At 39.7% G+C, this 19,282-nt stretch overlaps 1 protein-coding gene across 3 annotated transcripts in view; it reads right to left on the bottom strand.

The window, feature by feature from the left end:
* The window catches only part of GDA (guanine deaminase), a 36,113-nt gene that overhangs the window by 11,477 nt on the left and 5,354 nt on the right, over positions 1 to 19,282 (bottom strand). The window contains exons 1-11 of one of the 3 annotated variants that reach the window (XM_052777175.1): positions 18,267 to 19,026; positions 16,095 to 16,183; positions 14,338 to 14,509; positions 11,706 to 11,793; positions 10,337 to 10,442; positions 7,505 to 7,532; positions 5,966 to 6,073; positions 4,799 to 4,906; positions 2,561 to 2,658; positions 1,106 to 1,173; positions 488 to 634 (exon numbers count right to left, since the gene is read on the bottom strand). In XM_052777175.1, coding sequence (XP_052633135.1) covers positions 488 to 634; positions 1,106 to 1,173; positions 2,561 to 2,658; positions 4,799 to 4,906; positions 5,966 to 6,073; positions 7,505 to 7,532; positions 10,337 to 10,442; positions 11,706 to 11,793; positions 14,338 to 14,499 — 913 coding nt within the window. In that variant the 5' untranslated portion in view covers positions 14,500 to 14,509; positions 16,095 to 16,183; positions 18,267 to 19,026. Of the gene's footprint in view, positions 1 to 487; positions 635 to 1,105; positions 1,174 to 2,560; positions 2,659 to 4,798; positions 4,907 to 5,965; positions 6,074 to 7,504; positions 7,533 to 10,336; positions 10,443 to 11,705; positions 11,794 to 14,337; positions 14,510 to 16,094; positions 16,184 to 18,266; positions 19,027 to 19,282 lie in introns of those variants that run through there. The other 2 variants (XM_052777173.1, XM_052777174.1) reach the window with 2 other exon arrangements.

Raw genomic sequence — 19,282 nt, 5'->3', positions numbered from 1 at the left:
TGAGCAGTGATTTGCATGATGTTTTGATTTGCTGGAAAGACAGTGACAAACTGCCTTACTGAGAGCTCAAAAAGCAGAAACAAAATTAGAAACTGATGACAAACAGGATGCATGATTTCACGGTAATTGCACAGCTTTTCCTCTTAAGTGTTGGTTGCTGAGAAAACAAAGACTTTCCAATTGGTGTGATAAACATACAAGCACTAATGATTAAGAAGTCTGAGGATCTTTCCAAAGAAAATGTACAACCCTGAAAAATCATTAAGACTCTACTATTAAACTCTCAACATCAATACGAACACTCTTCTGTAATGAGCCTAGTACAGGTACGAGAGACTGAAGCATATCTCTACCCAGCAGATACCATTTTAGACTTCACTCTGGCACCAGAAAATCTGTGAATTCAGCCACCTTTCAAAGACAGGGAGACATAATATCAAAACGAGTTGTAGCGCTCTGTGTACATCCTAAAGAAATTTCTTCTTACCTTGGCTTCCTCCTAGAGTGGCTAGTTGAAAAGCTTCTTTAAGAGTTAGTCCTGTTTCATTCACCTTATTGATCTCAAGGCTATTAGATGCTATCATAGTTTTCCTGATGGCATCAAGCATAGAAGCTGAATATCCACCAGCAACATCTAGAAGGGATCAGACTCTTAGAAACAAGCTTTGGGAATAATTCTCTGGGTTAAATTTCTATGAGCTTTAATTAAATGTTACGAAGTGGCAGATGTGGTAAACACAAAAAGTTTTACTGCTGAGTACTGCCTCTGAATGTATAAATCCTAATAAAGGTGCTCTCCCATTCAAAGTCAGGTAAATAGAACACAACACAGAGTAACAGAAATCTGGTAAGTTCTTGTTCAAGCCCAGTTTACTCTCATGACAGGAACAAAATTTTCTTCATTGATTTTTGCTTGTCTTTTTAAACACTTCTGGACCAGCTCTAGATTTCAGTACTCTAGACTTCATTACTCTAGAAGTAGTGGGGGAAAAAAAGCAGGTCCATAAGTTGGAGACATGCTGACTTTTAAATACAAACAAGCAGACATGTTTTTATATCTCCCAATGGTTTCCAAAAGGAACCATTTTTACAGCAACCTACTAACCTGTGCCAAGGCCAAGCTTCACGTCGTGTTTCAGGACCATTTGCACATTTAATATACCGCTGCACAACCTGGGTTGGAAGAAGAAACGTGTTCTGTGTGATACACGCAGAGAAAGTTCAGGAAGAGTAGGGCTGTACAGTCATTTCATGACAAAGGCTCTCAGAACGTGTGAAACAGACTGTGTTTAATAAACTGGGATAGAGCATTTGCATTCATGTATCTAAAAGATAGGATTTAATCACTAAAAATAAAGGCAGTTTTTCTCAATTAAAAACTCCCCCAGTTTCATAGTTATCTGCTGAAAATGAGCTCTCAGCATACCTGTGAAAAAATCCAAATATGATGTAAAGTATACTCCCAGAGATGGGAGGTCATTTCATGAGCTCCAGTAAGTCATCACAAACAAGATATTGATTATGTTAAAGGCAAAATGACTGTTAACATTTAGTACAGTATCCTGGCTGGATACCACACAGTATCTCATTATCGCTTAATAGAAAGAAGGCTATAAAACCCCTTCCCATTTCCCCCAAACATAAGCATACTTTGGGGCAAAGGGAAATGGCCTGAATCTGCCATTGATAGAACAATCAAAAGAAATAAAGTTTTAAAATAAATATTTATTTATACATACATATATATACACACATATATACGACTATACTGAACAATCACAAGTCAGTCCAGAGCATACCATGCAGAAGTGGAGCATGAATGGTCATGCTCAATCCAGTATGTCACTTCTGGTGTGTCCTCGTTTCGGCTGCGATGGAGTTAATTCTCTTCCTAGTAGCTGGTATAGTGTTAAGTTTTGGATTCAGTATAAGAATGTTGATAACACATTGATGTTTTCAGTTGTTGCTCAGTAATGTTAAGACTAAGTCAAGGATTTTTCAGCTTCTCATGCCCAGCCAGCAAGAAGGCTGGAGAGGCACAAGAAGGAGACACAGCCAGGACAGCTGACCCAAACTGGCCAAAGGGGTATTACACACTATGTGATGTCATGCCCAGTATATAAACTGGGGGGAGTTGGGCAGGGGGGCAGATCACTGCTTGGGAACTAACTGGGCATTGGTTGGCGGATGGTGAGCAATTGCATTGTGCATCACTTGTTTCGTATATTCCAATTCTTTTATTATTACTATTATTGTAATTTTATTATTGTTATTATTATTATTATCTTCTCCTTTCTGTTCTATTAAACTGCTCTTATCTCAACCCATGAGTTTTACCGTTTTTTCCCGATTCTCTCCCCCATCCCACTGGGTGGGGGGAAGTGAGTGAGCAGCTGTGTGTTGCTTAGTTGCTGGCTGGGGTTAAACCACAACATGGTGGAATGGGGTATTTATTATATACATAGCCTTGTAGTGGTAGGCTGAACTCAGGGTACTGCTAACAACAGCTTTATTTAATTGTACAACATTCTTTTTTTTCTTTTTTTTTTTTTTAACTTACGAAAAGTTAGAACTGGGGCAATGTGAAATTGCAGCTCCACGAAGACTAAAAAGTTTCAGCTCTTCTTCAGAAAGGTGACAGGCATGAGCCATCACTGTCTAAAGAAAAACAGAATCACCAATTTACTCAATTTGCATTTAATTCAATGCCTGTGATTTTTGCTGTACTACTTTTAATAGCCAAAAGAACACCTGTTACCATCACAGGAAATTAAGGCACTTCTTGAATGAAGGTCTTGAAATCAACAGGTGAGAAACTCTCATTAACTTCAGTATGCCTGACATATCACTCCCTCAACTTTTATTCATTTATTAATGTAAGAAGATAATGGTGCTGACTCTTGCAGTGTCTGCTGTGACTCAAGAGCTTCAAGGAACAAAAGCAAGAATTCCCCAGTCGCCCTAGCACTGTAATAACCTTACAATTTATACTTCGTAGCTAACACAGAAATTAAGTACTGGGGCTAGGAGTACATCAGATACAATGGAAGATGTATGTACTCTTAGCATGTTTCCCATTGTCTTTCTAAAGGTTTGCACCAGGTAGATATATATATTTGGAATATTCTTTAATTAAAATAATATAATTTGTTATGCAAGTGATTAGTGACTTTTATTTCTTGGCCTACATAGCTGACTTTAAAAATAAGTTCACAAGCAGTATACACAAAACATAGAAGTATAGAATAGTATCATTTAATAGGGCATAAACCAACTATTCCCAGACAAATCTAATTGGAATTACCTCATATGCCAAATGCCCACTCAAAGAGAAGAGCAAGAGCTCTGTTAGGTCTTGCAATCTGCCGATAAAAATGAGAACGGCACAGGGACTGTTTCCACTGAGCATCTCCTAATAGCACTGTACCCTTGCCATCTCTACTCATCAAGCTCAAATGTAAATGAAAATGCAATGAGAATAGCCACATCTTAAGTTAAGGACATACGTATGGTAGCTGCTGAACTGTATCTCTGCTGATATGTACTTCTTTTTAAAAAGAAGGAAATATTTCAGCCACAGCTCTGAAAATCATACTTTTAAAACATTAAAAAAAATTAATTTGGTGTCTTAGTTTTGGTGGCTGGGGAGAGGGGTATGTCTGTGGTTTTGTTAAGCTTGTGTTTAATAGAATGCTTCACCAAACAACCAGGAGCCTGGCACCAGTAACCCTGGTTTTCAGTGACCATTTTCAGTGCTGTGTATACAACAGTCTGACAGAATTAAGACCTATGTTTTTGCAGCAATAATATTCTCTGTAGTACACTGACACAACAAATCAGCGTGCATAGGACTGTGCAAGAGAACAACAGTTAATACTGCGTACATACTTAAGTAGTCCACATTGATTTCTCAGGTAAAAAGGATCGTAAGTAAGTAATTTACTGGGGCACACTTTTGTAGACAGACATAGGAGTTCAGTGGCTAATTCCCAATGAGTTCCCAGCTGCCCTTTGTGCCTCTGAAAATTATCTCCTAAAATTTTAAATCAATTTGACTGATGTTTAAGCACTCTGACTGTAGTTAGGCTGTTCATATTCACTCTTGCATGGGCTCTCCACTATCTAATATGGTGTGCCCTGGCATTCCAACCTGCACTTAGTGCAGGCTGATATCATATCTGCTTGTATTTATCTTGCCAGCAAAAAGCTTTAATGAATTTCAACTCTTCAGGCCACTGTGGTTTCAATGTTTGGTAAAATCAGCTAATGAGAAGAGAGTGCTTTTGGACAGCTGGAACAGTAAAGTGTACCTGTCTGCATTTGAGATTCACACAGAGAACACAACAGGACAAGCTGCTTTTATATAGGAAACTGCCAAAAAAATGAAGCTGGTCCTACCATAACACCATAGAACACATCTTCAGGCAAAACCAATGTGAAGAACATTGTAATATAAGGATAACTGGGTACTGCCCAAGGAACTACCAGCTCCTACAATACCAGCTTTACCTAGTCTCCTGATCCCACTGCCCCAATTCTCTTTGGAGCCCTTGGAAAATGATCAGGGAGCATAAGATACCTTTATTGTTCATCTTCCCTAAAATGCTTAGGAAAAGTGTGGGCTTATCTAAAGTTCCAATAACTTGACCAACACCTGTGCAACAGAGAACATAAAACCAATTTACTTTCTGCCAGATGTCACTGACCTTGACAAAACTTTTGAGGTAACTACAGTTAACCATCATATTCTCTACCTGGATAAATCTAAACTATGTTATGGAAATTTTTATGCAGCTACCTTACTGGTAAGCAGCTTGTTTTTATCGTACAATTCAGTGTAATTCTGGTAGGCCGGAAACATGTTCTCCACAACTTTGATTTCTTCTTCATTCTCACTTATGTGACTCTGCAATAAGAAAATATATAGCAATAAGTACTTTAAATAGCATTAAACCTGACACTACAACCTTCTGAGCAACCTACTGGTGCTAAACATGTAACGATAGAAACTAGTATTTGTAAAGCCTATAGTTAGATCTAGTCCTTGGTTTTCTCTTTTCATCAGAGAGGTCCCTGGGAGCCAAAAAAGTAGCTCCATTTGTTCCTTTAAAAGTGATTTAAGATGGTATGCCTGGATAGTCCATCCCAGTAATCTGGTGACATAATGCCCCACTTGGTATTTGGCAAATGTTAAAATAATAAATAAAATAATACATAGGACTGTGAGGTAAAAGAGGGAACCAGCCAACCACAGAGTGGACCCTGGGATCAGGGCAACATATAGGTAGCTGCTCCATGTATCTTCAGACGGGCTGATTAATTCCTGGCCTCAGATAAAAATCTGATCTTCCTGTACTCCCATTGGAGCATATGTTTTCAAAATGCCCACTCCGTAATGACAAAAAATCCTGATGTAGGATAGCTTTAAAACAGTATATGCTTAGAATTGTGTAACCAAAAAAGAAACATTTCCAAGTTTCAACAGACCTGTGAGATTTAAAATACATCTTTAAAATACATCTTTTTTAAACAGAGAAACTTCATCACACTGGAAATCCTACAGCTATGTTAACAATGTTAAATAAGATACAAAGATGAGTAATTTTTTATCTGCTGAAATCTGCTGTGTACAGAAACAGCAAAAGGCAGAGAGACAGATGTAACACCCTTGGACTAGGGAGACCAACCTTTAGCAACGCAAGGTTGCTCTAACCTACGATACGGGTGCCGGTCTCATAGTGACGATGCGCTGGGTCTTCCTGAATTATGCCATCCTTCCAGCTATGAGCCTTCTCATTTCCTGTGCAGGTCACAGTGTTCTTGTGGAGTACGATTAACAATTTCAGAGGAATTTAAAAGACAGGCTCCAAGGTAAGAATGTGGTTGCTGAAATTATGAAAACTCCCTGGTCTGTATGCCACCTATCCAAACTATTTAAATTGTATACAGAGCTCTCAGAGCTTACCTGCACGTGGAGATCATGTGCCTGTGCTAAATTGCCAAGTGCATGCAGCAAATCCTCTGTGCAGGAAGGGCCAAAGCGGGGGGTTATTATAGGCTGTACCCTCGGATACTGAAAAATATTAAAAAGACATGCTTGGGATTCTACATCTATATATCAGTAAATATAATTAAGACAAGCATTCACACAGCAGTTACATTTTATCTCCATTGCTTATTGCTTACTGTACCCTTGCCAACTCAAATTAAGCTGTATAGTAATTTCCTTATATTTATTAGAAATTTCACTACAGAAATAGAGAATCAAAGTTTTTTCTGAAAACAGTTTTAATGAACCTTAGTGAAGAAGTTGCTTCATTACAACTCTTTCATCGAGTCACTGAGATTTTACCAGACTTCAGGAGAAGCACTGGATGCTTTTTCATATTTGCTGACAGTCCAGTATGCATTACCAGAAATAAGTCAGATGAATCACCAGACGTTTTTCTGAGTCCCACTTCTGTGACTATCAGACGTAATGATGCAAAACTGCAGAGTTCTGTAAAACCAAAGCCTTTTTCTTGTTTGATCTTCTGCACTCATGATAGCAACAAACTGTCCCTATACTTCCTGGGTAGGAAGATAGATTCCTACATAGGAAGAAGTGGTAGCACCAGATATGCTACATAGTAGGAAACAGTGGAGGAGACACCAAGACTAGAGCTACAGAAGTTTACTTTACACCTTGCACTTCTGAATTAAAATTTTCATAAAAAGTAGACACTGGCATTGCAACTCTGCCTTCAGACACACGCAATAGTTATGCACGTGGCACCACTAGAAGACAGTATATGGTAACTTGGTTTGCAGTTTCTTACACCATCTCACAGATACAAGGTGGTCAGGACTTCTGCAGATTAGCCAATTTACTCTACTAATACATATGATTTAGACATTAAACTCTAGGCATCTGTTCTTTAGTATTTTGAGATACAAATGTCAACAAATTAAGCCATTGAAAACAACAGGCTGATAAGAAAAGTATCCCTGCTCGTAATATTGGAGGGTAAAGCTCTATCTTTACCTCATGACTGTAAACCTGAATGTCTTCAGAAACACGCTGGAAGACATGTGCTGATTCAGAATACTAATTTGGTAATGGATTAGTAACTACCATAAAAACACTGATATCTGCTGCTGAGAACTTCTTTTACCAGCCAGTTTGTATACCACAGAGTGATCAACCGACTTCCACCTTTCTTTAACAGAAAATTGTCCTTTCTAGGAAGCTGAATATTTTAAAGTCAATAGAGAACATGCACAGAACATTACTGTGCTCTGCTCTGACACACTAAACTGAATTTACACGGCTACAGGTCCATTTCTCAACAACATGGCTAGCAGAACGCTCTTCAGACTGATGGTATCTGTCTACTATACAGAAAGATGTATATTTATTGATTTGTCACTAAGCCAGCAGTGTTTGTCAGTGGGATTAAGTATTTCATGTATTACACAGCATCTTCTGAATACAGAAATGAATAAAAAGGAGAACTCTACTTACTTTCTTTTCCAGTAGTTCTTTAACAAACCTGAAAAGGGTCAAAAAAAATCTGTTATAAATCTGTCATCTGTGTTATAAATTATCAAAAATATACAAAATATTTACTTAGATACCTTATTAAGCATTTCAGACATAGATCAAGTTTTTACAGAAAGTTGGGCCAGATTCTCAGATGAAATAAAAAGAAGCAACACAATCAAATCAGGATAGTTACACCAAGTTATGCTAGTTGTGAAATTGACCCTGAATATACAGAATTTTTTTCATTTGCAATAATTAACATTAGACACGTGGTAATTACTCTGAGTTCTCACTGAAAACCAAATACACGTTACATTAAATTCATTGAAAACATAATTATAAGCTAAAGCTGCAACATTAGAGAAAAAAAACACTTAAATTTGTCTGTCTGTGAATTTAAATTACAGCATTAAATATGTTCTATTATTTAAAATCCTATTTTTAAAAGATGCTGCAATATTTCACACCACACTTACAGTAGTTTCATATGTCCTCATTCACTGAAAGGACCCTTGATTTTCTGGAAATGTTTATATTAATGTTAGCATATAGATTAACATCTTACGGAAAATACAGTATAGATTTACTTACTTTGTTAAATAAAAGAAGCTACCTCAGGGACCCCTACAAAAAACCCCACGCAGTCAATATCTGTAATGCAGATGAGCGAATAAAACTTCCTCTGACTTTGCAGGGAAGAAATTCTTTGAAAATTCATATGCACAGCATATGCAAATAATTTCCAAAAGCCAGTTTGAGATGGGTTCTGGACAGGATCGCTGTGAATTTTTATGTCATAGTTTATACTCAGAAAAACTTGTAATTTTGGTCACAACAAACATTGAAACAAATTTGTCAAATGTCTTCAGATGGAAAAGAAAATAATGCTGGAGGCTAGAATCGCAACACTGAAGCTCGTGCCAGATCACCAGCTGGAAGTAAGAGACCTAAGCTCAACTTCTGCAATGACCAAAGGAGTTTGAGCGCACCATTGTCTAACTTTGAGAGCCAAAACACAATGTGAATTAGGTATCATCTGTCTGTCTCTCCTCTTACTGATTCACCTGATATAATAATAAAATACTCACTGGAGCAGAAACTGTAACACAAGTATAACTCTCAGGTGATAATCCAAAACTTCTATATGGCTGTTTTCATTCTTTTTCACATTCTTTGAACTGCGTCAGCATTGTTTCAAAACCAAAATACCTTTCTCAAAATACCCTGTACTTTCTTGGCTTATGTACTTCTCTACGAGAAAAGAAGCTCAGGTTCAAAGCACTGTCTTCTGTAGCTGAAGAACAGATTTGAAGTCTTTCCAGGTGACTGCAACAATTGGTAGCATATAACATATTCTAGATTTCAGTTCCCTAACTTTTTATTCAACCCTCTTGGCAAGAGAAGGGTAGATTCAAATTCTTGACTTGAATTTAGATTTAATATACGAAGCACTTGGAATTGTACATTATTTCCATGCACACAATATAAATATTTCCAGAGGCTCACTGTAAAGAACTGAAATCAGTGTAAACCATTGTCTGATGGTGTGAGAGATCATATTTCTGTTCTTTAAAAAAAAAAGTCTCCCTCTTAATGGAAGAGCTTTTTCATCCTTCTGCAATTGTTTTGCTGTGATTCAGGCCTGATGAGGTAAGTACTCCTGATCCATGCTGACAAGCACACAGCCTTCTTCTCTAGATAGCTCTGGAGTACTTGTGGCACACTCTCATCCAAAGCTGAGAAACATTTGTTATTAACACAATCTCATGAGAAGGGAGTTGGAGGTATAAGATAGGTATTCAAAAGAAAGCTATTTAGATCATTCTGAAGCTTTAAAAAATATGAGAACTTGAAGTTCTCTCACTTTCAGGCCCATTCAGCAGGACTCACACTGTATTATGGAAACTAGGCATTTATGTGAAGGAGAACAAATGTTAGTAGAGTGCAAATGACTAATACTACATGTTTTTAAAATGTCTTTAAATATAAACACCATTAGAAATCCATGACCTAACTTATTTCTAACTTATACTGGCATTCTTCTAGCATGATTTGCAAAAATAAGGTAGCAACTTCACACAAGTGCCATAAGAAGTTTATATTACTGTTAGGTATTTTCTCTTTCAGCATCATATTTGAAACATCTATAGAAGTAAATAAATAGTCCCATGAGAAAAGCTGTATGTTTGCTTAAGCATTTTCTGAGAATGGATGCGAAAGACAAGGGAAATATAAGACAGCAGGCTGCCATACTCCAGTCTTGGGTCCCTTCTGCCATTTACATTGTCTTGATTTGTTCTCCTTCATTCCCTCAGCTGCAAGTTAGAGTAATTTCACAGTGCTGTGCTGGGGGAGAGAAGAACCACAGTATGTTTAACATGGGGTATACGACTCCTACAACTTGAATAAGGTTTGATCCTAAATGGGGGAAGAAAATAGTTCAGAAGTTAATGGGGTCAAAGGAACTGATTACCACCCCACCATCCCATGTCAGGTCACATCACCTCCACACACAGAGCTGTGAAAGGAAAAGAGGAGGCAGAAAAGGGACAACAACATACACATATTCTCTCCAAACCATAGAGCTGTAGCTTCTCCCTTTCTTTGGAAGAGCTAGAGAGAAACCACTTGGGCTGTGCAGCAACTGGGCATGCAGGAATTGCCAGAACTGTAGGAAACAATACTGTTGGAAGAAAAAACTGTTCCTAATAAATCTGCACCTGTAAGTTCTTAGTCAGCTTCACATTCACTTTTCTGATGTATGAAAAAGTCTTATTTCTAAAGGTTGTGCCATCAATTTAATCACCTTACCTTTCTGTCTCTCGGACAGAGTCAGCAGTAATTTCTTTGTATTGTGGCATACTGTCATTCACATCCATGCAAACTTTTCCAACAAATGCTCGTTGACCAAATTTATCTGTTGAGATGCATAAGAATATAAAACTCAGAATCACTGGCTCTCAAAAACTGCTATCAAAGCCTGTACTGCAATCAAAATAGCAAATTCCGCCCCAGCCAGCTTCCTTTAAGATTAACAGAATTTATGGTCTTTTCTTATCTTTAAGTTGGGACAATCCATGTGACTTTTAAGGCTAAAAAGGAAAGAGAAAAAACCCCACACATTTAAATAGGAGTCCTCCTCTCCTCATTAGTACCCAACTTTATAAATGTTATAATTGAGGACTAGATTACTGTAGTTTAACCACAACCAGAATCCATAATGGTAGTACATGAAGAAGACCGCTGTGAAGTAGAGGATGAGAAACACAAGTACAGTAGCTGTAGTAGATGATTACCCGGAGCTGAGAAAAGGCACAAAGATCTCAGTAAATCATCTCTCCTTAAGAGAAAGCAATGAGGTTCCTAACATGCCTCCCATGTGCAGTTGGACAGAGAAAATTACCAGAGCTTCTTCTAGCCTCTTTCTTGATATTTATGCATGCTAGGACTCAGAACTCATGTGTAAGACTTAAAAGGAATGCATATAATATTAAATTCTAGCTTTTAAATGTGTTTGTAAATTAGATCTTTTTTGTCCACTTCTACTGTCTGAGTTGTTGAATACAATGGCTTCAGATTTTTAGGTTTTCCTACAAAACCAGAAAGACTAGGGAATTTTTGGTGGAAACTGAGATTCGCATTAAATTGCTGTTTTGGGAGCTGGTTGAGCCTTGAGAAGTCCTGCAAGAATCGCACTATTTTCAAACAGCAGGCATTTGCAATGGTGAACAGAAGGGAGGGACAAGATCCTGGCGCCAACTCCCACTGTTCTGGTTTCAGAGGGTGTGTGGAGATTTTTCATGTTGATTCTCAACTGAAACTTCAGCATATCAGGAAATTAATGCATTGACTGCATGTCTTGTCATTCAGTCCCTTTAATCCTCAAACAGCAAAAGGCTAGAAAGAGCAGAGAACTGCAGCAGAAGAGCAACTCCAGCAGAACTAATTCAAGCTCAGCCAGCAGCTAATTTGGGAATGAAGAGATTAGCAGAAACAACAGTAGGAAAGAGGCGGTTAACTGAACAAGGGTAACTAGGGTGGATTTTGGGGACACAGTTTGACAGATACAATGAATAAAAACCTAATTAGTAGAAAGACAGATCCCTAAAACTCTTAAGCTCTGTTTCCTTCAACTAACACAGTCTGCACAACATCCTTCAAAACTCACTGTTAGTCTTACCTAAAATTTCAGCAAGAAGAAGAGAAGTATCTGTGTAAATCGTTGCAAAGTAGCAAGCTGTAGTCGTACCATTCTTTAGAGTTCGTCTCTATAAAAAGAAATCAGTTTCAACTTGTCTGAAAAAAAAAATAGTCAAGCTGCCAAAACACAGAAGAGGCAGTCTGATTTCAAACTGCGAGAACATTTAGTTATTGTGAAATTGTGCAGTGAAGTGGCAAGGTAAATTTTAGATTTTTAATTTCATAATAGCTTTTTTAAGCCTGAGGGTTAATAAAACCAAAAATTCTTCTTCCAAATTCATACAGGATTTTAACAATGGCTAAACACATAGAAACCAGTCTGTATTTCCTTCAGTCAAACTGGAAATAAATTCTGACTTATATTTAGAAATACAAACAACCAGTCATTTATGTTACTTCCTAGTTTTGAAAGGCTGTCCTATTTCCACAGTGAAGCACTGTACCTAATGTTAGCAAAGCAAGGCTTTTGGGAAAAAGTAGTGGTTTTCATTTGGCCACCTGATGTGGCTGAAAAAAATAGCCAGGCTTTCATGTATAAAAACCCTTTTTTATCCCTGAATATAAAGTAACAAACTTCAAGGTAAAAGTAAACTGAGAACAACTGCTCAGAGTATAATTTAATTACTTATTTAATTATGCCATTTGAAAGGAGAAGGTGGTTGATACCTGTTCATATTACTTTTGGAGGATATAACAGTAAACGGAGAGACATTTAACGTTACATTAAGTCATGATGACATTTATAGCTTCACTTGATCTTGGGCCTAAATCTATACTATACTGACTACCCATCCAACATACAGGTTTAAATTACGTTTTTGGATTCTGGCTACAATGCAATTTGAGAATTTTATTTTATTTTTTTAATGACATAGAAGGTGGGACATCCAACACAACTTTTGAGAATGTCTAGAGCTAATTATTTGACAAACATGAAGCCAAGCTCTGTCTTTTCCATACAATATTCATATTAAAGCAAAGAATTAAAAATATGTCTTTAAGGGTTCCTAAAATGAATCTCAAAAAACCCAATGTCATTACTGAGACAAATTATCTTTGCCTTTCTTAGCTTTTAAAACCCAGAATTCTCTAATTCTGGATTCCTAATATCATTGTTAAATGAAATCTAAAAACATTCTGTTTCCAAAACACCAGCAGGAAGAATGGGCTATCCTAAAATTTGAGGGACCAGAGGAGGTTCCAGCTAAAATCTGGCAAATTTCACCTGATTTTTTTCTTTTACCAAGTATAGAAAGTGTTCATTGGAAACAGAATCTTAATTTGAAAAAATTCACTACGTTTTCATTACAATTCCAAAGTACGAAGATACATATGAAACTGTGTCTGCTCTCTGCAGGTTTAGTTCTATTTCTAACAGTTGAAGGTTATTATCAACCCCATCAAACACTGCAGAGCAACTGGTATTCTGCAGCATTTGGGGGTGAAGACATTTTCCTGACCTTGTCCTATTTGGTACACATGGGGAGAGCCTAACCATTGTGTTCAAGCTCCTACAACTAACTTCCATCTCCCACTGGCAGTTCTTTTCCAGGTGATGTTATTAAACACCTTGCACAGTGAGCACTTTAGCTGTGCTGATGTCACCCAATCTGAACTGATAGAGACAGTAACAGTATGTTGAGGCACACAGCTGGAAGGTGAGATCACCTCTATAGGTGAGTAGATGAAGGCATGTGCTTGTTGCTAGAGTTTATGACCAAGCTGCTCCTACATGGTTTTATTATGGCAGATGGCAGAAAGTAAGTTCTTTAAAAATTTGTGTGCAAGGACAGTATAACTATTTATTTCAGATCCACTATGTTATTATTTTGATAAGACATGGGCAACTTATGCTGGTCAAATCATTTAATCTGTTGAAGATATTTCAGTCCACATATTGAAGGATACATTTCAGTTACAGGACAGAATTAGTGCTCTGCAATGTGACCTAGCTGCTTATTGTTCATCACGTGGAATTTGACCTTAAAGCCTTTATATTGCTCAGAACCAGTCTAGCTCAAACAGTCTCTCTCTTTGTGCCACAATACCATTGACAGACTTCATCTAAAACACGTGCAGTGAAAGATATTCTTGCTACAAGGACCTCAGCTGTAGAAATGTCTTCCTTAATTACTCCAAAACACCCTAGATTTGTTGTCTGTGAGAAGCATCTTCTCTTTCAGGTAGTCTTTGCAGAACACAATTTCTTAATAGAGGCTTCTTGTGCAGAAAAGGAAATATCCTCTGAATTTTTTTTTTCTACCATGCTTGTTCTCTTCTGCATTGAGGTAGTCAGCACCTGCTGGCTATACTAGCTTTGAGAGTACTCTTAAACGTTGGTCATTGCACTCAGATATCAGAAAAGATGATAAACAAGTTCATTGTTAACCATGTGATTAAATGAACTGTCTTATCAGCAACAACAGAACAAGACTGGAACTAGTAGGGGACAATCTTGGCTGGCAATTAGAACAATGGCTATACTGTTGGTTTTATCTGGTTTTCATGACATTAAAACATGCTCTACTATTTCTGCTGACCTTCTGAAAACATACATATATTTCACATATATGAATGTCGTCAAATCGATAAGTGACATTTGCAGTACTTACAACAACTCTGGTGTACACTTCTTCTGCAAAATCACTGTCTTTATATTTGGCTTCTGTTGGGAATGTGTAAGTAGTTAACCACTGAAGAAGAGGTAGATCTACTCTTGTACCAGTAAATGAATACTGAGGGGCATGAATGTGTGTATCAACCATTCCTGGCATGAAGAATTCACTAGGGAAAGAAAAGAAAATTGTAATAGTCCAAAATGTCACAAAATTTTCCACAGTAAGTATTTCAGCACCAGCCTATCACCTCCTACTGCACCTCCACCCATACTCCTTTTATGGTATGAATAATAACTTTTACACAGACTTACATATAGCTAACTGAGAGAAAAACAATGTAAGAACATGATTAATCCAATTACCTTTAATATTTACCCAGACTAAATACCAACAAATAAAGCCAAACTGACTTCACAATAACTAAAATTACTTCACCGTAGAATCCACCTGAAAAAGAGAAAATTTGGGCACAGTCCTACTTCCTAGCATGGATATATTTTGATGCCTCTAGCTGCTAGACCATTACCATTACAAAACTGTAACTTGCCATATCCCAGTTTTCTCTGCATTATATACGTGTATGTATATATATTCAATCAATGAATTTCAAGGTTTAATGGAAGAACAGCCACTGTGTCTACAAATGCAGACACAGACACTGGTGAAAAAAATCTCTGCTCAATATCTTGACAGGGAAGGCATATTTACAATGGAACTGTAATACTGTTTGTTGTCATGTAGTGTGCATGTAATAACAGGGATGAATATATCAACATTACCAGGAAGTTGCTATGACTATTTTGTGCTGGAACTCCCAACAGTACAAAATTTCTCTCACTCCTCTTCTCTTCTCCCTGACTACTGAATGAACAGTGATTTCGTCTCTTTGTAGTTACCCTTCTTCCTGTTTTCCTGCATGCTAGAAATGCTGAAAGACCTTTCTCAGTCTGCACCTTCCATTTTCCTCAGGCTATTTCAAGTGAAGAAAACATCTGATGACTCATATATTCTGTACGATTAGCCCTCCAATGAAGCACACAGATTTTTTAACAACTGAACACTAAAATGATGCTGCAGCTCTAGATTCTAAGCTACAAGTCATTTACAGTTGTGCTACTGCATGCAAAGCACAGTAGGTGCAATCCAAAACTATTTCACTTTACCAGAAAGGTGGGCGATTTCACCGGCTGAAGAAAAAAGAAACACTCTAGCTGCAATGTAGTTAGAAATCCAAGGCTCTGTGTTTAGAAGGTTTAAAACTTCTAATTTTATTAATTTTTATTAGGGAGTGTGTCAAAGCCCAAGCAATTAGTTTTGTATCTGCAGTGTTAGTGTTACCTACATTTACCAAGTCTAGACTTTCAAGCTAGTTAGGCCCAGCTTGCTGCTAACAAAATGGATATAAAATGTAATCATCTCAAGAAAGAACGTAGTTTACTTCTGTAAGCACAGAAGAGGTCATGTATGAAAGCTAAACATGCCATTTTGTTCCGCACAGTGTAAATCAGCCAGCACAATTCAGCCACGGCTGCAGTCCCAAACCAAGGACTGCAAAAAGCACATGGACTGTCCACTCTCCAAGTCCCATCCAGGATGCAGGTGGCTCTTGTGTTAAGACCTCTCACAGAGCTGAAAAGTTTTGGCCATAAGATTGGATTTAATGTGCTCCCTGCCAAAACGTGTTCACAGAGACCCACATGACTTCACTCAGAGAATAAACTGCATTTGCTGAAATTAAACAAAACACATACTAGTTACTCAGTTCTCTTATGTCAGATGTTTTGAACCCCCACTTCTTAGCCAGTTGCTCTTGCTGATCAGATTGTTCCAAAAACACAATCTAAAAGAAAGAAAACATAGTTAGATACTTGTGGTGGTTTAAGCCCAGCCAGTAACAAAACATCACAAAGCCATTCACTCACTCCCCTCTCAGTGGGATGGGAAGAGAAAATACAAAGAAAAGCTCGTGGGTCGACACAAGGACTGGGAGGGATCACTCACCACTTACGGTCATGGGCAAAAAAACCAGACTCAACTTGGGGAAAAAACAAAATCAATTTAATTTACAAGCAATCAAATAAAACCAAGGATATTGAGAAGTGAAACCAAACCTTAGAACACCTTCCCCCCACCCCTCCCTCCTTCCTGGCACAAGTCCACTCCCGGTTCTCTCTATCTCCTCCCCCCGGCAGCGCAGGGGGAAAGGGAATGGGGGTTGGGGTCAGTTCATCACATGTTATCTCTGCCACTTCCTCTTCAGGGGCGGGACTCATCACGCTCTTCCCCTGCTCCACCGTGGGGTGCCTCCAACAGGAGACAGTTCTCCACAAACTTTTCCAACATTGAGTCCTTCCCATGGGCTGCAGTTCTTCACAAACTTCTCCAGTGTGGGTCCCTTCCGTGGGCTGCAGTCCTTCAGGCACAGACTGCTCCAGCTCAGGCTTTCCCACGGAGTCACGGCCAGGGGCATCCCCCTGCTCTGGCATGGGGTCCTCCCCGGGCTGCAGGTGGGCACCTGCTCCCCCGCTCCCCTCCATGGGCCGGGGGCGGACAGCCTGCCGTCCCACCACGGGCTGCAGGGGCAGCCCCTCTGCTGGCGCTCCTCCTCCCCTCCTTCCTCACTGACCTCGGTGTCTGCAGAGGGGTTCCTCTCACATTCCGATCCCCCTACTCACTGCAGGTTCCCCTTCTCAAATCTGTTCTCCCAGAGGTGCTACCACTGTCACTGATGGGCTCCGCCTGGGCCAGCGGTGGGTCCGACTTGGAGCAGGGAACCTTCTAGCAGCTTCTCACAGGAGCCACCCCTGCAGCCACTCCCCTGCTAACAAAACCCCACCACACAGACCCAAAACACTGAGAAAATCAGGCTAGCTGCTGCCACGAGGGCAGAGGCAGGTTGTACGGAGTAGTAGCTATTGCTGGGGAAAGTGCTTTCCACTCCTCTGTTCACAGGAGGAGCAAGTGAACGCACCTCTGCAGGGCTTGGTCTCCGTTCACCCCATTTCTCAGCTCTACTCCCTCTACCTTTTGTTATTCAGTGGCAGAACCAGCCCATCTCTCACTCCTTTTCCTTCATACGGCAAAAGACAATTTTCCTCGCCTGGGGTCACAGCTTGGAATACAGTTCATTTCAGCCGCAGCCTTAATAAACACAGCAGTATCACCCTGAGAAACACCTTTGTAAGAGGGCTTTTGCAAGTGCAAATTTAAAAGGCTTTTGGTGCTATTTTTTAACCTTTATGACTCTCCTGTTCAAGGAAGCAGGAAGTATTACAGTGTTGTAAGCAAACTGAATTGCATGAAGGGTTCTCATGTCAGTTTATTCTCCAAACTAGATTAACCTGCAAGACCGATTTGTGTTCTGTTTTGTTTTGTTTGCTAGCTTCTCATGTCAAAGAGATTAGAAATACAATAAAAAACTGCCACGTGTCTTAAAGAATCCATTCTACCTCATTGGGATTCTTCTCCAACTACAGGACCTCTCACAAGAAATTACCTATGTCAGCGCCTAAGAGGCACTTTCGCACGTGGCCTGACTAAGTTGATAGCAAAGTCCAAGTAAGATCATTCAGTTGGCATCAGTTAGTCCACTATTTTTTTAAACTTCCTTCACAGCAACCTAAAGCATTCCCACGCAAAGAAGGCAAGGTAAAGGCTGGTGCCGTGCCCATAGCAGACTAATATTAAATTCATTCTGTGCTTTCCCACTCTCTCTTTCTCTCCTCGCACCATTGGTCCAGAGAGCTTGTAGGAAAGATCATCGGCTATACATTTGATTAGCATCAGCACAGTGGGAAGCTCAAAGGTCTTTTAATGGTAAGCTATGAAGTGACAAATTTCGCAACCCAGCTTTGAGAATGACCGTGTCAATGCCCTTAGTGCCCAGTTCATTCATCACTTGACAACCTGATGAAGAAAGGTACCTTCAAATGGAAATTCAGGGGACGCTCGTGGTGTTATCCTTGGCGTAGTACATCATTCTGGCCCCGGGAAGTCTTACCCCAATATTCTCCCTAGCGATCCTCTGAGCACGTCTTCATGATGGACTTTGACCTAGGTTGTTGGAGCAGAAGACGGTCTTGGAAGTGCGGTCCTCTGGGTTAACAAAATTCGTTTTTCTCTGCCTTTCGTTTTCCTGAGGCTGCGTTCGCTCTTTCTGTAGACCGTCTCCGCTGAATGAGGCACTTGGCTGCTTTCTTCTGGTAGTTCTGGTACCTCGGCTGGCATCTAGTTTCTACTCCTACACCCTACTAACGTGCAGTACACAGGCCAAGGACTGAGGAGACAGCCCGAGAGATTCATCCTGGAGCACTGCGTACAACACAAGAGGTGGAACGAAGCCGTAACTGCCACCTCAAAATGAATGTTTAAAGTTTGTAGTATTTTAAAACTCGGTCTATTCTACTTCAGAATGTCCAATCCGTTTCCTAGCGCTCCAGGCACAGAGCAACAGGTTCCAAGCCGCTGGCAGCTTGTGGCAGAGCAAGCGTACAAACCCAACCTGTGCATGAAACTTCCTAAAGTGGTTACAGCCTACAGGTTGGTTGCAAAAGTGGGTTGCCAGTCACTCGCCGAGTAACGCCAGACACCTTGTCGGGTCTCTCGCCGCTTCCCGGGAAGTAACCGGGACCCCAAAGCCCACTGGGCTTCGCTCCAGGCTTCTGCGCCGCTCACCCGGCCGAGGACCCATCCCTGCAGGGGGGTCAGGCGGTGGGGGAGGCTGACGCTTTGGGGCGGGGGAGCGGGGGGGGGTGTGCACCCCGCGCTCCTCCCGCCCGCCCGTAGGTGCCCCCTGCCCAGAGTTGTTGCGGGAAGGGCTATACTTTAAACCTGTATCCCACATCATCTTCACATGAAGGCAGAAAAATTCATATTTTAAAACAGATTTTACACACTTACTATAAAGGTGATAGGTTTGCACTGAAATACTTCTTCGTCC

The sequence above is a fragment of the Harpia harpyja genome, chromosome Z (assembly GCF_026419915.1).
Source record: "Harpia harpyja isolate bHarHar1 chromosome Z, bHarHar1 primary haplotype, whole genome shotgun sequence".
In the NCBI taxonomy this organism is placed as follows: domain Eukaryota; kingdom Metazoa; phylum Chordata; class Aves; order Accipitriformes; family Accipitridae; genus Harpia; species Harpia harpyja.
The sequence above is the reverse complement of the archived record's forward strand: the minus strand, read 5'-3'. Positions and strand labels throughout refer to the sequence as shown.